The sequence below is a fragment of the Saccopteryx leptura genome, chromosome 7, assembly GCF_036850995.1.
Source record: "Saccopteryx leptura isolate mSacLep1 chromosome 7, mSacLep1_pri_phased_curated, whole genome shotgun sequence".
Classification (NCBI taxonomy): domain Eukaryota; kingdom Metazoa; phylum Chordata; class Mammalia; order Chiroptera; family Emballonuridae; genus Saccopteryx; species Saccopteryx leptura.
This window is the reverse complement of record NC_089509.1, coordinates 112,810,106-112,828,245: the sequence shown is the minus strand read 5'-3', so window position 1 is coordinate 112,828,245 and position 18,140 is coordinate 112,810,106. Positions and strand designations below refer to the sequence as shown.

At 48.7% G+C, this 18,140-nt stretch overlaps 2 protein-coding genes across 4 annotated transcripts in view; one reads left to right on the top strand and one right to left on the bottom strand.

The window, feature by feature from the left end:
- The window catches only part of LOC136378398 (nuclear body protein SP140-like protein), an 88,667-nt gene extending 79,231 nt beyond the window's left edge, over nucleotides 1-9,436 (bottom strand). For all 3 annotated transcript variants that reach the window (XM_066345281.1, XM_066345285.1, XM_066345282.1), the window contains exons 1-3: nucleotides 9,078-9,436; nucleotides 8,324-8,452; nucleotides 5,090-5,235 (exon numbers count right to left, since the gene is read on the bottom strand). In XM_066345281.1, coding sequence (XP_066201378.1) covers nucleotides 5,090-5,148 — 59 coding nt within the window. In that variant the 5' untranslated portion in view covers nucleotides 5,149-5,235; nucleotides 8,324-8,452; nucleotides 9,078-9,436. The remainder of the gene's footprint in view (nucleotides 1-5,089; nucleotides 5,236-8,323; nucleotides 8,453-9,077) is intronic.
- The window catches only part of SP110 (SP110 nuclear body protein), a 49,712-nt gene continuing 36,965 nt past the window's right edge, over nucleotides 5,394-18,140 (top strand). Inside the window, exons 1-5 of the mRNA XM_066345304.1 lie at nucleotides 5,394-5,464; nucleotides 12,308-12,455; nucleotides 15,257-15,425; nucleotides 17,311-17,577; nucleotides 17,903-17,977. Coding sequence (XP_066201401.1) covers nucleotides 5,418-5,464; nucleotides 12,308-12,455; nucleotides 15,257-15,425; nucleotides 17,311-17,577; nucleotides 17,903-17,977 — 706 coding nt within the window. The 5' untranslated portion in view covers nucleotides 5,394-5,417. The remainder of the gene's footprint in view (nucleotides 5,465-12,307; nucleotides 12,456-15,256; nucleotides 15,426-17,310; nucleotides 17,578-17,902; nucleotides 17,978-18,140) is intronic.

The window sequence follows — 18,140 nt, the reverse complement described above, 5'->3', positions numbered from 1 at the left end:
GGCAATTAAAGAACTCAGCTAAATGAGTTATTTCAAAGACAGTAAACTCAAATGACATTTGATGCTATCAATTAGAGAAATTAATTAGAAAACATAAGAGTAACAAAGTTACTTAAGAATCAGACTATAAATCTTACCAGAAAAATAAAGTAAGAAAAATATACACTTATTTAAAAAAAAAATTTTTTTTTTGTTAATTTCAAAAAGAGAAGTGAAAGAGACAGAAACATCAAGCTGTTTCTATATGTGCCCTGACCAGGGATCAAACCGGCAACCTTGCATATCGGGACGGTGTTCTAACCAACTGAGCTATCTGGCCAGGATGTACTCTGTTATTTTTAACCAGAGAAAACAAAGAGGCATATGATATAAAAAGTGCAAAAAAGTCATAAGCAAAAAGATATGTCATTTAAAATAGATTAAATTATCAAGTGACATTAAAAATGTTAAACTTAAAAAGATAAGCAAGTTACCTTAGACAAAGGCAAAAAGACAGAAAGCAAAATTCACAATATTTGTATTTCAAAGTAAAGTTTAAGACGACGAATAGACAAATATTTTGTAGTGATTAAAAACCACTTTGCATCCTATCCTTAACTCCTAAAGTATTATTGTAAAATTTATATACAGGATGTTAGCAAAATATATCATATTTATGAATAATTCTTGGTCTTAAACACACAAGAACATATCCAGTATTTGTCCTTGAATTAATCAGGTGAGAGCTGGTGGAGCAGCTTCCTACCAGACCAAAGTGCTGGCAGAGGCCATGGTACCTTGTCTGTGACCCACCCCACAGAGCCAGCAAGCGGGCTCCATACCACAATCTCCACCAGCCTGGCTAATACTCTTAGCCTGACCCTGGGGACTCCAAGACTCCACCCCACCTAACTCATGGCCCCACCCAAACTGTTGCCAGTGGTTTTTCCATATGAATGGCCTATCTTGGCTCATGTTTCAGACTTTGCTAAAATCTCTCTAAACAAGCAGCACTTGGCCTCAGAGTGCCTCTACCTCTCAGGAAGTCTTGGCTCCAGGCCTGGCACTAGTGGCAGCCAGCTTTGGTTCACAGCTTGGCCTCTCCTGGGCACCTCCAAGCACAGCACAAGGAGCAGCCATTTGCAGACTGCTTTATAGCTATGCCAGGTAGCCCTGGGCAGAACACAGGCACTGACTGATCTTGCGCTGCAACTCCTGTGAAGTCCTAGAGCCAGTGCACCAGTGGATAGCTTCAGACCATGTCAAAGCACCTCCCAACCACCTTCACAAGTGACACACTCAAGGGGAAGACTTAGCAGGCACCAGAGCCCTGCTGAAGTAAGTCCTGCTCCGTGGGGTGACCCCTTCACAGCTGACACTCCACAATGCTTGCAGCAAGTCCTGGCAACAAATTGACCTGGAGGCTAAATCTCTTCCATTTATCTGCCAACAGCAATTAAGTCTCAACTACAACAGGCATTTGTACACAGACTACACAGTAGTGCAGGGGTCCCCAAACTACGGCCCGCGGGCCACATGCGGCCCCCTGAGGCCATTTATCTGGCCCTCGCAGCACTTCTGGAAGGGGCATCTCTTTCATTGGTGGTCAGTGAGAGGAGCATAGTTCCCATTGAAATACTGGTCAGTTTGTTGATTTAAATTTACTTGTTCTTTATTTTAAATATTATATTTGTTCCCGTTTTGTTTTTTACTTTAAAATAAGATATGTGCAGTGTGCATGGGGATTTGTTCATAGTTTTTTTTATAGTCCGGCCCTCCAACAATAGTCCGGTCTGAGGGACAGTGAACTGGCCCCCTGTGTAAAAAGTTTGGGGACCCCTGCAGTAGTGGGAGGTGGGGGGTGGGGCATACCTGGAGTGCCCAGCTTGGGTGAACCAGAAGGCTGTGTCATTGGACCCTACAGGACACCTAAATTAGGCCACTCTACCAAGGAGGAGACAAAGAAACACATCCTAAATGAAGGAACAGAACAAAACTCCAGTAAAAAGAACTAAACAAAAGGGACACAAGCTATCTACTAGATGCAGAGTTCAAAACAATGGTTATAAGGATACTCAATGAATTTAGGGAAGAGTAAATGAACTTAGAACTTCAACAGTGTAAAAAAGAATATGGAAACCATAAAAAATAAAACCCAATCAGAAACAAAGGACATACTAACTGAAATGAATTTTTTTTTTTTTTTTTTTTTACAGAAAGAGAGAGAGGAACAGACAGAGACAGAGAGAGATGAGAAGCATCAATTATCAGTTTTTCGTTGCAACACCTTAGTTGTTCACTGATTGCTTTTTCACATGTGCCTTGACCGTGGGCTTTCAGCAGATCGAGTAACCCCTTGCTCGAGCCAGTGACCTTGGGTCCAAGCTGGTGAGCTTTTGCTCAAGTCACATGAGCCCGCGCTCAAGCTGGCGACCTTGGGGTCTCAAACCTGGGTCCTCCGCATCCCAGTCCAACGCTCTATCCACTGTGCCACCCCCTGGTCAGGCTGAAATGAAAATTTATGGGCCATCAACAGTAGAATAGATAAAGCTGAGAGTCAAAACAGCAATTTGGCCTGACCAGGCGGTGGCGCAGTGGATAGAGCGTTGGACTGGGATGCAGAGGACCCAGGTTCGAGACCCTGAGGTCGCCAGCTTGAGCGTGGGCTCATCTGGTTTGAGCAAAGCTCACCAGCTTGAACCCAAGGTTGCTGGCTCCAGCAAGGTGTTACTCAGTCTGCTGAAGGCCCGCAGTCAAGGAACGTATGAGAAAGCAATCAATGAACAACTAAGTGTTGCAACGTGCAATGAAAAACTAATGATTGATGCTTCTCATCTCTCTCCGCTCCTGTCTGTTCCTGTCTATCCCTCTCTCTGATTCACTCTCTGTCTCTGTAAAAAATAAATAAAAATAAATAAAATTAAAAAAACAAAACAGCAATTTGGAATATAAGAAAGCAAAAAACACCCAATCAGAACAGCAAAAAGAAAAAGAATCCAAAAAAATGAGGATAGTGTACAGAGCCTCTAGGACAATATCAAGCGTACCAACATCTGCATCACGGGGGGTGCCTGAAGAAGAAGAAAGTGAGCAAGAAACTGAAAACCTATTTGAAAAAATAATGATAGAAAACTTCCCTAACTTGGTGAAGGAAATGAACATACAATTCCAGAAAGCACAGAGAGTCCCAAACAAGATGAACCCAAAGAGGCCCACACCAAGTCACTTTATAACTAAAATGCAAAAGATTCAAGACAAAGAGAGAATCTTAAAAGCAGCATAAGAAAAGCAGTTGGTTACCTACAAGGGAGCTCCTATAAGACTCTCAGCTGATTTCTCAACAGAAACTTTGCAGACCGGAAGGGAGTGGCAAGAAATATTCAAAGTGATGAAAGGCAAGGACCTCCAACCAAGATTACCCAGCAAAACTACCATTCATAATCGAAGGACATAGAAAGAGCTTCCCAGATAAGAAAAAGCTGAGGGGTTCACCACCACTAAACCAGTATTATATGGAATGTTAAAGGGTCTTCTTTAAGAAGAAGACAAACGATCAAAAATATGAAAAATAAAACATAGCTATCAACAACTGAATCTAAAAAACATAATAAATGAACAAGCAGAACAGAAACAGACTCATAGATCCAGAGGACATTCTGACAGTTGCCAGATGGAAGGGGGTGGAGGGAGGTGAAACAAGGTGATGGGATTAAGAAGTACAAAGAGGCCTTGGCGGGTTGGCTCAGCGGTAGAGCGTCGGCCTGGCGTGCGGGGGACCCGGGTTTGATTCCCTGCCAGGGCACATAGGAGAAGCGCCCATTTGCTTCTCCACCCCCCTCCCCTCCTTCCTCTCTGTCTCTCTCTTCCCCTCCCGCAGCCAAGGCTCCATTGCAGCAAAGATGGCCCGGGCGCTGGGGATGGCTCCTTGGCCTCTGCCCCAGGCGCTAGAGTGGCTCTGGTCGCGGCAGAGCGATGACCCGGAGGGGCAGAGCATCGCCCCCTGGTGGGCAGAGCGTCGCCCCTGGTGGGCGTGCCGGGTGGATCCCGGTCGGGCGCATGCAGGAGTCTGTCTGACTGTCTCTCCCCGTTTCCAGATTCAGGAAAAAAAAAAAAAAGAAGTACAAAGAGGAGTGGTGGTCAGGGCGTGCCTTCTGCCCCCCCCCCCCCGGAGAGACGGCGCTGGGTGCTGAGGACCCACCACATTGTGCCGCTGCTGATAACCCTCCTTGGGGTCCAGCCAGTGCGGAAATAGTCCCAGCTCAGATTCTAGGGTTAGAGGAGTTTCCATACAATTATACATCGTTTTCATTTTTACCAACAAGAATATATTGATGGAGTTATCTTGCATTTTAAAAGACCGTTTGAGCCTGACCTGTGGTGGCGCAGTGGATAAAGCATCGACCTGGAACGCTGAGGTCGCCGGTTCAAAACCCTGCACTTGCCTGGTCAAGGCACATTTGGGAGTTGATGTTTCCAGCTCCTCCCCCCTTTCTCTCTCTCTCTCTCTCTCACTCTCTATCTCCTCTCTAAAATGAATAAATAAATACATAAAAGACAATTTGCATCCTTCTCTAACCAGAAGAGTATTACATCCCAGCCCACGCAGCCCCCCTCCCCTGAGAGCAACACTCCTGACTGCGTTAGTCCCTGTCGGGCCCATCTGTTCTTACTTCCTCCTATCAAGTGTACAGAGGCATTGAGTCGACTCTCGGGCTCTGAATAACACTGGTGCCCAACTACCTGGAAACTGGGAAAAGCTTGACAATCGCCAGGCACTTGATGTGGATGTTACTATTTCTGAAGAAGCCCTTTTCTGGATCGAGTTGTCTTTGAATGGGGAGAGAGGAGGCGTGGGGGAAGCGAGAGGGGCTCAGGCGTGGGGGAAGCACGGAGCTCTGCCCGCCAGGCCCAGCTGCATGGCTGTTGCAAGGAAATCCAGTCGTGTGAGTCATGTCGCCTTAAACTTTCCCACTTTGATTTTAAACACCTGAAGTGCTCACCACGTATTTCTTTGTAACCTCATTTTCTTGTGCACCGGCGGATAAGGCTGGGTAGACAGAAATAACCAGGGGAGATGCCGACTTTACTGCAGATGAAGGACAGGACTAACCTGTAATTGAGATCACTGCCTCTTCGGGCCATCTTCTCCTGCTGGACATGCTGGGCCATGGAGCCGGCCTGGGTCACCCTCGGTCAGCCTTCCCCTGCCTCTCCGCCTTCCCAGGGAGCACCGGAGTGGCTGCCTGCCGAAAGGTCCTTCAGGGTGGCCCCCGGAAGGGGAAAGAAAACTGAAATGGCTGATCACTGTGCTGTGTCTGTCCCTCCCCCCCCCCCAACGTCCAAGGCATTTCTCAGCCCCCCTGGGGGTGGGGAGCAGAGGGAGGAGCATGACCAGATCTGGGTGGAAGCCAGGGGCCACACTTTCACACACAGGAAAGATGGCGGGGAAGGCTAACGAACTCAGAGGAATCCACGCTGTTTGGAGGTGAGGGGGTACCATTGTATGGGAGTAAAGCGAACATCACATGGGCCCCTTCCCCTCGCCGAGGTGGGGGGAGAAAGAAAGGGGAACGAAAAACTTTTCAGATCCTCTCTCAGGCCCATGGGCTGGCCGGGCACGGTGGCACGTCTGGGACTGAACAAGGTAGGTGTCGTGTTCAGACACAGGGCTGGGGACAGCCTGAATGCTCAGCATTGTAACGTGGAAAAGATGTTCTTCAAATTTCTGGGAAGCAGCCAGAGTGAAGAGAGAACCCTTCCCAACTCCTGACATCAGAGGGAAGTTTGGGCAGAGAAGCTCGATGTGGGATTCTGAGCTTTCCTGAATACGTGGGCACTTTCCAAACACAGCCACGGTTACGAAGGGAAAACTGAGCTCCAACTAGTCACCTACATCTTGAGGACAGCGGCAACCTTCTTATTGGATGGGAGGCTTAGAACTCCGATGACGTGGGCCTTAACCGACAAGGCGATCCCTCGCTAACCAGTGCATTATATTTATGTCGGTACATGATTTTTTCACTTTTAGCCAGCCCTCAGTCTGTAAAGGATGTGAAGCCATTTATAAAAACACACTGTATCAGCATCAAGTTGGGGAAGAAAATAGGAGTGATGTGCAAAGAAAATAAATACACCAAACCAGAAGATAAAAATCTAGGCAGGACAACAGGTGACAGGCAGAGGTGACCGGGAAGCAGGCCACCTGCAGAACCCAGGGCCTCAGTCACAACAATGAGCCAAAGGACCGACAAAGCAACATTTCTCCAAAGTATGTTCCACTCAATCCCACTTCTTCCGGTTCATTATGGATGTGCTCAGAATTCTGCATAAGTATGTTTGCAAAACATAGAAGGCAGGGATTTTTGCCCCTCAGCCAGCTTTTGCTTTTTCTCTCCCCTGGCAAAGATTCCAGGGCAGTGGAGGGTTGTGTGCCTAGCAGATGCTGCACACACAGCTCTCTCTCTCTCTCTCTCTCTCTCTTATTTCTTTTTCTGAAGCTGGAAACAGGGAGAGACAGTCAGACAGACTCCCGCATGCGCCCGACCGGGATCCACCCGGCATGCCCACCAGGGGCGATGCTCTGCCCACCAGGGGGCGATGCTCTGCCCCTCCGGGGCGTCGCTCTGTCGCGACCAGAGCCACTCTAGTGCCTGGGACAGAGGCCAAGGAGCCATCCCCAGCACCCGGGCCATCTTTGCTCCAGTGGAGCCTTGGCTGCGGGAGGGGAAGAGAGAGACAGAGAGGAAAAAGGGGGGGGGGGGGTGAGGAAGCAAATGGGCGCTTCTCCTATGTGCCCTGGCCGGGAATCGAACCCGGGTCCCCTGCACACTAGGCCGATGCTCTACCGCTGAGCCAACCGGCCAGGGCCTCTCTCTCTCTCTCTTTCAGTCCCTCTCTCTTTTCTTCTCTCCCTACTTCCCTCCCTCCCTCCCTCTCTATCTCCCCACTTTGTAGGGCAGAAGAACGGGTAAGTTGAGCCTCTGTTAGGCACCACTGTCCTCCGTTCTTAGCCTTTATGAGCCACAGGGGCCCAGACAAAGCTTGGCAGAGACTATACCAGCCACTTCGATGGCCTTTTATCTCCTCTCCCTTTGCTCTAGGCAGCAGGCGGACCCAGGCCACCACTGAGCTGAGCAGTGACATGTATGTGCCAGTTTCTTTTGCTTGTAAGCACAAGGTCTTCGGTGTGCCTCCGCTGGCTGGCAGTGAGACTGAGATTGAAGGGATATCCCTCCCAAGTTTATGAGAAAGCCATCCTCGGCAACATAGTGCATTCGCTTATCAGCGGACGGCGAACCGTGGCTTGCGAGTCACACGCGGTTCTTTGGCCCTTTGAGTGTGGCTCAAAGGCCAGCTTAGGAGTACCCTAATTAAGTTAATGATAATGTACCTACCTATATAGTTTAAGTTTAAAAAAAATTGGCTCTCAAAAGAAATTTCAATCACTGTACCGTTGATATTTGGCTCTGTTGACTGATGAGTTTGCCGACCACTGGCCTAGATAATAATGAGCTGGAATTTTAGGTTCCATTTTTCATGGTCTTGTTTTACTCTACATTCACTAGTGAATCTATCTCTCTGGGATAAAGGATTTCTGGACCAAGAGTTTCTAACACAAGTGTAGAGCTATCTTCTTTTCCTGCCACGGGACCCACGGGGTGAGAAAATTCCAGCCTGCCCTCGTCCTCTGCTCTCCCACCCAGAACTAGGCCAACGACAGGATAATCTCTGAAGGCATGTCGATGCTTTCTTTCCACCTGAAAGATTTCTCCGCATTGTGCTAAGTGTGCCGATATCTGAGGCTTGGAGTCAGAGAGTGGATTCCAGAGTCCTGACCCCAGCGCGGTGCTATAAGTTTATTTGCTGTCGTGCCCCCTGCTTGCCAAAGACTAAGCAGCTCCCACCTGGGAACACTCATAGGATATTCACTCCTTTTATGTCCAATTAGGTCAGATAATCAATCCAAGACTGAGCACATTTCTGTGACGATCTGTTGCCTACAATTCACTCTCTGGTACCAAGTTTTTAATCAGTTGGGGTTTTAGGGTACAAGTAACCAAATAGACTGGCTAATTCAACAGAAAATCTATTTCTTGGGAGTGTATTTGGGAGCTCATGGGTGTCTGGGGAGGCTGGGGATAAGAAAGCGGGCAGTCGAGGCAGTAAGGTCGCCAGCCCAGGTCATCCTGCTGGCCTCATGTATACAGCATGTGCGGCCATTGATTTGGCAAATGTGTTCTTTCTATATATTCTGATTAGAAAAGAGAATCAGAAACAGTTTTCATTCTCACGTGACAGATAAGAGTATTCATTTACAGATTTGTCTTGGGTAACATGAACTCACCTGCCTTTTGTCATAATATAGTTCAAAGATGTCTGGATCACCTGGACATCCCATAGACCATCACGCTGATTGGCTGTATCTCTGACGTCACGAGGATCAGACAGAACACAAAAGAGGTGGCTGGTACACCTGCTGAAGAGGAATAAATGACTGTCTTTGCAGCAACTGGAATGAATCTCAAAAGCATTACAATGAGCAAAGGAAGCGATACATCATGAAAGCACATACTGGATATTTTCACTGGGGTAAAACTTTAATACAGACAAAGCGAATCTGTAGTGATAGGAAGCCGCGGATCGGCTGGGGCTGCAGGGGAGAGGGCTGCAAAGGACACCTGGCGGTGGCGGAAGGGTCTGTATCCCCGCCGGGGTCCCACCCTCTCCCAGGCTCCCAGCCTCTCTCCCGCCTGGTGGTCTGCCTGCCTCTGCGGAACTTCAGTTTGCATCCCGACAAACTGTAGGCATTTCTGAGCTGCCTCACTGCCCCTTTAATTTCTTGTTTGTTTTTTTAAAACTTGGATGGTGTCTAGTAAATGTATTCAGATATGTCACCATCACCCTCACCACAATCCAGTTTGTAGAACATTCTCATCGCTCCAGAAAGTCTAGCAGGGCAGGTCAGAGGAAAGAGAGGTGGTGGGGAAGGCAGAGACATGGCTTCTCAGAGCCCCGTGGACTCCGGGGCTGGGCCCCCAGGTCTCTCCCCTCTGTACCCCCTCCAGGCCTGGTCCGGATGGGGGAGCACCAGCACCAACCCCCAGATGCCACAGCAATCTCACAAGTTTCCAGAGGTGGGGCCAGGTTGCAGGCACAGCCTTCGGCTTCCCGTATGATCTGCTCAAAATACTTTCACTTTTCTTTCCTGGGAGGCCAGGCCCTCCCTGCGTGGGCGGAAGCCAGCCTTCTTCCTGCCTCCGGTTCCTCCCCGCGTTGCTCCCAATCCTCCCGGAGCCACCTCTGGCCGGCCCCTGCGCCCGGGACCGCGAAGGAGCAGGTAGAAAACCCCGCGTTTAGCGTGAGCTCTTCTTGACTTGGCTGTTTGATTCGTTTCGGGCGATCGGGACTTTTGTGATTAATTTCCTGGCAGCGGCTGCAGGGTGGAACCCATCTGTTTACGCTGTGAGGCTCTCTCTTGGTAAAATTGTGTTTAACAGAAAGACCCGGGGGAGGGGGGCTGTGGGGGATTGGAGAGGAGACCACCGAACAGGGGGACAGAGGTAGGTGGGGGGATGGGAAGCACACACACAGCTCAGCCTTTTTTCCCTCCCCTAAATTCTAGGCTGATGTGGGTGGAACAAGGTTTGCCCTCCACCCCACTCATCCACACTCTGTGATTCTGCCCTCTGCCCCGAACTAGCCACTTGCTCATTGTCCACCCTGCAAGTGGCCAGAAGTAGTTGGGAAGCTGGCAAAAAAGAGAAAATTGGGGAGTACGTTTCACTTCCTCCGTAGTGTACTGTAAACTTTTTATATTTTCTCATTAAGCATATTCATAATTATTTCCCCGAAATAAATTCCTAGAAGGGGAATTTGGGATGCAAGGGAACACATATTTTGGGGTATTTGACAGTGATTATTAAGTTGGGCTCCAGAACGTCTGGCTGCTTGCCTTTTCTCCAGGACAGTCTGTGACTATTGCCCTTGTTTTCTGCCCTGGCTGACTTGAGGGGCAAATGTGTTGTTAAATTGTCTTCGTTTGCACTGTTCGGAACCACTAGTAAGTTACCATGTTTTATTGCACATTTGACTTTTTGCTTTTGTGGGGTTTTTTTTACAAGAATGTTTGCTTTTGCTTCTTCTTTCAAAGTTTTTTTTTTTCCCTCCTCCTTTGTCTTGTTCATGTTTAAGACTCCTTTACATAATAGAAATCTGAACACTTGTATATGAGACTTGGTATCAGGCACTAGTGAAAAATGGTCTTTGGTGAAGTGAGCTCTCTTTTGCCGCTGAATAACCTCGGGCAGGTTACTTAACCTCTCTGTGCTCCATCCCGGTTATTCACAAAAGACAAGGAATGAGGAACCATCTATCTATCTGAGGGATCACTCTGTAAGTTATATAAATGTCTAACCACTGTGCTGCACACCTGAAACTAATACAGTATTAAATATCAATTGTGATTAAAAAATAAGCAAAAAAAAAATTTTTTTTTCAAGAATGAGGAAACAGATGTATGATCTGTTCTGAAGGCGGTCGCATAATTAGTCATCCTCACCCTAACCCCAGGGACCCTTCCTCTTCTGGTGTGTACTCATTCTGATTCTCTCGGGCTCTGGGCTCTGGGCTCTGGGCTCCGGGCATTGCCCTTCCGTCTGCGTGTCGTGGATGGTAAATGTCTCTCACACCTGTTCTCCCTCTTCCAGGACTTCTTCACGATTACAGACCTCCTATGGCATCCTTTCTTATTTTCCAGTACTGTTCTGGATTTTGCTATTTAATATATATATATATTTTTTTTACTGTCAAACTTAAAGGATTTGAGAATGAGGAAAGAGGAAGACGGGGTGCCCAACCAGCTGCCGGGGTTGAATCCCTACAAATGGTCATTCATTACAGTTCCATTTTCTCTGTGACGTAAAATGAAGCTGGAGAAATGGGATATGTGTTTGTTTTGTTTTTGAAGTAGCTCCAGGTGATGGACTGTTTTGTTAATGCCTCCCGTTTCTTGACAATGAATCAAGAACGTAAATTTTCTGCCTAGGAAACTTACTAATATTTTCTCCTGACCTATATACATGGTGAATTTTATAAATGTGGCATGGGCATGGGGGGAAAAGCACCCGTCTGTTCTGAGATACGAAATTGATGCATAAATCAGTGAAGTCGCCTCAAGTAAGCATGTCTTTATAGTCTTTGTGTCTTTATTTCTGCCTGTCTGTGTGTTGAGGATGGTAGGTGGTTAATTCAGGTTTCTAAGCAGTCTCAGGCTTCCGTCTTCCGGCCCGTTTCGGGGGCAGCCCCTTGAACACAAGCATTGCTAGGGTGTGCCGTAAGCCACGATCCAGGAAGTCTTAGCCCAGCTCAGTGTCGCCACAGACTGTAGGACTGCTGGCTGCGAGCCAGGAGGTCGGGACGTCTTCACCTGTACCACTTCCAGGTTGGACAACTTAGGACAAGTTATTAAACCTCTCTGTGTCACAGTGTCCTTGACAATAAAGATGGGTGTGATCATAGTAACCATTTCACGAGGGCTTTGTGAAGATCAAATAAGTCACCGCATGAGAAACCCTTAGAACCAGAGTCTGGTACCAGAAGCATTCAGTAAACATGAGCTATTTTTGATACCTGCCTGATGTTGCCCCAGCAGCCCCTTTGGGATTTCAGGGTCATGTTGTTGGTCACTTTTAGCTTCCACTGTTGCTGAGCGTTGTCACTGCTTCTTGTACCCATGAGCCTTTGAGGCAGACATGGCTGCACAGATGGCCCCGGGATGCCGCGGACCAGTGCGGCTAGTAATTCTGGGTCCTGAAGGAGAACTGTAGGGAATTAAGAAAATAGACTCACTGAGAAAAGAGGATGGGATTGGGAGGCCTCTTCAATGCTGATGGCAATATCCGGGAGCCCCGTAGCCCCCAGTTTGCTTTATTATCTAGCCATATGCAAATAAGGAAGTCTTTGATACAAAGTCACACATCTGAGGCAAAAACAGGAATCCCTCCACTGTGCATAAATGAAATCAACCAACATCTGAACAAAGGGTGAGAGGAAGGGCATGTAAATTGCTTCCAGCAACTTAAGCAAGCAAGTGAAGTGGGGCTATGGGATGAGTGCAAATACTCAGCTTCATAGCCAATAGGAAGGTGGGAGGAGGGGAGAACTTAGCCTTTTGCTAAGCCTCGAATCTACAAAGGCTTTTTGCCACTTGCAGGCAGTCTACCACACCGGGAGGCCCGCAGTACCAGAGTGCCCGCTGAACACCAAGGGCCACTTGCCAACCTCCACAATGTCTTTGCTTCTCTTTTTTCCTCATGTGCCCCTTCCATAGGATGTTCACCATGGCCCCGAATTTGAAAACGACCCTTTACAATCACTTCAAGTCCCAGAAGCTGGAGTTCTCCTATGCCATATCCAAACCATTTCCCTTCTTTGAGGGCCTCCGAGACAAAACCTTCATCACCGAGAGGATGTACGCGGTGAGTGAGGCCGAGTGCTTTCCCGGGGGCAGCCCCGCCCTCACTAAGAATACCCCGTTATTCAGGTCACGAATCACAAGCCCCTCAGGGCTTCTAGAGATTAGAAGGCCCAGAACCAAATGTTCATTATCAGGGAAAAGGGGATGTCCTAGGACAGGGGTCGGGAACCTATGGCTCGATGTGGCTCCTTTTTTTTTTTTTTTTTTAATGTTCTAGCATTATTATTTTATTCATTTTAGAGAGGAGAGAGAGACGGAGGGAGAGAGAGAGAGAGAGAGAGAGAGAGAGAGGAGGAGCAGGAAGCATCAACTCCCATATGTGCCTTGACCAGGCAAGCTCAGTGTTTCGAACCAGCGACCTCAGCGTTTCCAGGTCGATGCTTTATCCACTGCGCCACCACAGGTCAGGCTGAGATGTGGCTCTTTTGATGGCTACATCAGGCTCGCAGACAAATCTTTAATTAAAAAAAGTAATAATGTTAAAAATGTAAAACATTCAGCCCTGGCCGGTTGGCTCAGTGGTAGAGCGTCAGCCTGGCGTGCAGGAGTCCCAGGTTCAATTCCCGGCCAGGGCACACAGGAGAAGCGCCCATCTACTTCACCCTTCCCCCTCTCTTTCCTCTCTCTCTCTCTCTCTCTCTCTCTCTTCCCCTCCCACAGCCAAGGCTCCATGGGAGTAAAGTTAGCCCAGGTGCTGAGGATGGCTCTATGGCCTCTGCCTCAGGCACTGGGTTGGCTCTGGTTGTGACAGAGCAACGCCCCAGATGGGCAGAGCATCACCCCCTGGTGGGCATGCTGGGTGGATCCTGGTCTGGCGCATGTGGGAGTCTGTCTGACTGCCTCCCCGTTTCCAACTTCAGAAAAATACAAAAAAAAAAAAAAAAAAAAAAATATATATATATATATATATATATATATATATATATATATATAAACATTCTCATGTATTACAATCCATTCATTTCCTACCGCTCATGTTCATGGTTGTGGGTGGCTGGAGCCAATCACAGCTGTCCTCCAGGACAACACCAAGTTTTTATTGGATAATGCGTAACGTACACGGGTCGTTGTATGGCTCTCACAGAATTACATTTTAAAATATGTGACATTCATGGCTCTCTCAGCCAAAAAGGTTCCCAACCCCTGTCCTAGGATGACCTCAAACCAGGTAACTTAAAAGAAAAAAATGCATTCTCTCACAGTTATGGAAGCCAGAAGTCCAAAATTAAGGCATTGGCAGTATTGATTTCTTCTAGAGACTCTGAGGGCAAACCTGTCCTCTGGGGTTTTTCTGGTGGTAGCAGCCATCATTGTTGTGTTCTTGACATACAGAACTATCTAATAACTGCTTCCGTCTCTACATCACCTTGTTTGTGTATGTGTGTCTCCTCCCTCTCTCTCTTCTAAGGGCACTTGTCATTGTGGTTTAGGGCCCACGCTAATCCAAAATGATCTCATCTTAAGATCTTTAACTTGATTAGATCAGCAAAGACCTTTTTTCAAAAAAATATATATCTATCTATCTATCACATTTATAGGTTTCAAGTGGACATGTTTTTGGAGGGAGGGGGCACCATTTAAACCACTAAGGGCACCATTCTAATTCCTAAGACCATATCATCCATAGTCCATTCCAATGTGAAGAAAGGCAGCCAGTGAGAGGTATGACTATGTGTATAAAAATGTCACTCTTTTTATATAATTCAGGGTTTTTAAAGCATTTCCTGAGCCCAGGGAACTGTTGGCCGTGGTAGAACCATCTGCTCCCTAGCCTTGGCCTGGCTGGCTCCAAACCCTCTCTAGAACTCAGCCCAGATGTCACTGCTCAGAGTGGCCTCCTTGACCTACTCATCTGATTAAGACTTCCCGCATTATTCTTACTCATAGAAATCTATGATTTCCCTTAATAAAACTTCTCTCAATAATAATTGGGTCTTTATTTAATTTGTGTTTATTACTGAATGCCCACCTTCTTTGCCTGGCAGGGATCTTTCCCCGATAAGGGCAATGCCATGTTAATCTTCTCCATTGCTTTGTACCCAAGGACTAGCCAAGGAGATGCTCCATAAGCATGTTACAATCAATCCTCTCCTGCCATGTTTCTCGTTTTAGCTGCCCTCTCAGCAAGAAGAATTCTTTGAGTGATTTCCTCGTGGCTGGACCCCATTCAGGCCAGCTCAAGTCCAAGAGAGAAAGAGAGAACACAGGTTAATGAAAATCAGCAGAGTTGCCCCTGATGACCAGCTATTAGGTCAATGGCTGAAGTGTCCTGCCCAGGGCCATGGGGAATTAATCCACCATAACAGCCTTTCACTGCATTCTCCTTTCTTAAAATTTCTCTTTTCCCTCAAATATGCCTAAAATAAGCTTCCCAAGACAGACTTATTTTAAAGAAGGCTAAATTATGCATTCCTATGGCTAACTGTCAAAATATATGTGGCATTCCCAAAGTAAACATGTGGAACTGTGAATTCTCTACATCAGGGAATTTGACTCTACCTTTTGTGTTAAATTTCTTCTTAGAGACAGTAAAATGGGCCCTGGCCTGATAGCTCAGTTGGTTAGAACATCGTTCCTAAAGCAGCCGTGGCTGCCAGTTCGATCCCCAGCCAGGGCACATACAGGAACGGTTCAATGTCCCTGTCTGTCTCTCTCTCCCTCATCCTCTTTCGCTAAAATCAGTTAAAAAAGAAAGACAGCAAAATGGCATTCTTACAACTTAAAAAACCACACACGTAGAATAAACTTCCGTTTAATTGTATAGCCATGTGTGAGAGTCCCTCGTTCCGTTTCTTCTTGTAGGAGTCTCTGGAAGCCTACAGAAACATGGTCCCGATCTCGAAAGTGGTCTACAACATCCTCAGCACGCTGGAGGACCAGTTAAGCCTGTCCCTTCTGTCGGTGCTGTTCAGTCAGATCAACCTGCGTGAATATCCCAACCTGGTGAAGATTTTCAAGAGCTTCAGAAAGGGTACGAGGCTTCCCGGGCGCCCCCGGGGCTGTGGAAGCGTGAGGGGAGTTGCTCTGCTGCAAGCCGGGGTTGTTCTCCGGCCCCGTGGAAGTGGGCTCTGATGGCCCACTCTCTCTCTCTGGGCAGGGACGGGCCACGTTCCCTCACGGGTGTGGCAGCAGGAGCAGCCCCCAGCCCCGGTTCTCTAAGAGGACTCTCCAGAGGGCACGAGTGTTTCTGTCTGACCTGCTCTCTGAGTTTGGGAGAAATTGTAGTGTTTAGCATCCTGGGCATCTCTGGGAATGCATAACGGGATGGAAATGCAATGTGACAGGGGACCCTTTCAGACAGAAGGACAAGGAGAGACAGAGAGGAGGAGTAATGGGTAGGGTGGTAATAGTAAGCATCTGTCGTTGCTGTCGTTGCTGTTGTTGTTGTTGTTGCTGTTGTTGTTGTGGAGTGCTCGGTAAATGGCAGACATTATCCCAGGCACTTTCTAAGATGATCTCATGTCATATGTAGCGAGTCCTGTGAAGTCATAGTTATCCTCGTGGAACACATCAGATTAAATCTCGGAATAACTTCCCCAGGCTCCTTGTCTGTTCGGAGCGGAGCCGGAAGTCCTCCTTGGCTCTCCTGGGACCGGGGCCTGAGATTTTGATCACCGTGGTCTGGAGGCTGCCTAGAAGGCGGAGTGGGGCGCTGGAGGAGGGAGCAAGGCCGCGGGCGAGGGCGAGAGGGGACTGTGGGCACAGAGGCGGGAGAGGGGGTGCGGAAAGGAGCGGAGCGTGAGGCACACCTAGAGGCAGAACGTGCGCCGAGTGGATGAAAGAGCAGTGGTCGAGCTGGGAAAGAAAGAAGGGAGCAGGGGGTGAAACCACGTTAGATCTGAGGGCAAACACGTTGTCCAGGACGCGTGGTCCACGCATCTGAGAATGGCAGGGGAAGGACCAGCAGGTCCCCGCCGCTGACAGCTCTCATCTGCTCTCTGACCCGTTACTGTCAAGAGTCACCTCCCCAATGGGAGAAATGCTCCTGGAGCTAACAGGGCATCTAAAGAGAAAAGTCCCCCTCCGGGCGGGCACAGCAGCCTGGGGGCACACGCTTCTGGCTGCGTGGGGGCAGTGCTAGAGCAAATGCATTCTCAAAGGCCGTGCCGGACAAGTCTGACAGCAGGGGGACCACATGTGCCCCCTGACGTGGGCCAGCTCAATCATCCTTCTCCACCTACAGCTGTCATTTGTTCTTTTTCTGGTCCCTTCTCCAAAATCCCAGCTTACTTTCTTTTTTCTGGGCCCTGGTTGAGACAACTTGACTGCTGAAATAAGTGATGGAGAAGAATCCTAAGAGGAACCCACCGTTGGCTACGCAGGGGACAGCGTGGGGAAGCCATGGGGCCCGGGGTGTGAGGGGCGAGGAGGAGGCTCGGTGTGGCCAGATCGTAAGGTGCGGGGCACGGAGGCTGAGTCTGCGGAAACCAGAAACACTGTGAAAAGAAATTCATATTTTATCTGATTTGCTGCAGGGAAGTAAGTGTGATATGTTTATTTATTAAAACAGGAACATCTGTTTCAATTAAAGGGTTGTTCGTGATTGCCTAAATTCTGAAACCAAAAGTAAGGGAAAAAGCTGGAGAAAAAGAAATTAAACCCCTGGGGACAAAGCGAAACTCACCTTTATGTGTGAAACCACTTGGATATTAGGTCGGAGGCGAGATACAGTTATAGCACCGAACTCCTCCTGCATTGAACACATAATATAAGTTAGAAAGAGGCCGCAATGGAGGGCGATGCTGATGAACCGAGTCGACGTGCCTGGCCTTTTGGATATCACCTGCCAAGAAATCCCTCCCCCGGATGATCCCGAGTCTCCCCTGTGCTGATGTGTTCTCCTTGACCAATCCCAGTTGCAGATATCTGCGGAGGATTGGACAGAGCCGTGCCCATCCCCTTCGGAGCCCTGCCCGGCGCGGCAGAGAGGAGGCCTCGCCACATCCTGTCGCTGCTGCCTGCGCCCCAGCAGCCCCCACTCAGGCGCCTGACCCCTGTGCCCAGCGTCAGTGAGCTCAGAGCAGTCCCTCAGCGCCACGCGCAGGCCCTGAGCGAGCCATCTGGCCTGGCTGGCCCGGCCAGGTCTCCTTCCAGAGTCACCCAGAAGGGAAGGGTCACTCCAGGTGAGAAACAGACCCTGTCCAGCACCTGTGCGGCACCAGCCTGTGGCGCTGGGGCCACGCCTAGAACCCCGGGGCCCCGTCTCTGTGTTGACCTGCCCCTTCCATATACCCACCTCCATGCACGCCCTTCCAAGGATGACGGGCTCTGCGAGGGGCCTGGGTAAGGGGAGGGCCCAGAGCACCTGCTTCCTCCACCCCTCGAACAGCCCAACCCTCTGCCCTTGGACTTGGGGACTCCGCCTACCCTGGGCGTTGTTACCCTTCCTCTCCTGCTCCGCACCCTGTCTCTGTCACCTGTCATGATTTTTCATTCTGTCTGCAATAGTCAACCTACCATCCCACATCACTGATGAAGAAGGCTCACAACAGATACCCAGCACTTCCCCTGCTGCTGAGCAAGGTAACATCCTTGGGGCTGACTTAGCATAGCTCAAGGGGCCTGAGGGTGGAACACACACCTGCCAGCTTGTGGCGGGAACCCTGAGGGAAAAAAAAACAACTGAGTATGACAAAGAAAAAGACACAGACAGGAACCGATGCACCAACTTGGCATAAGACCTCTT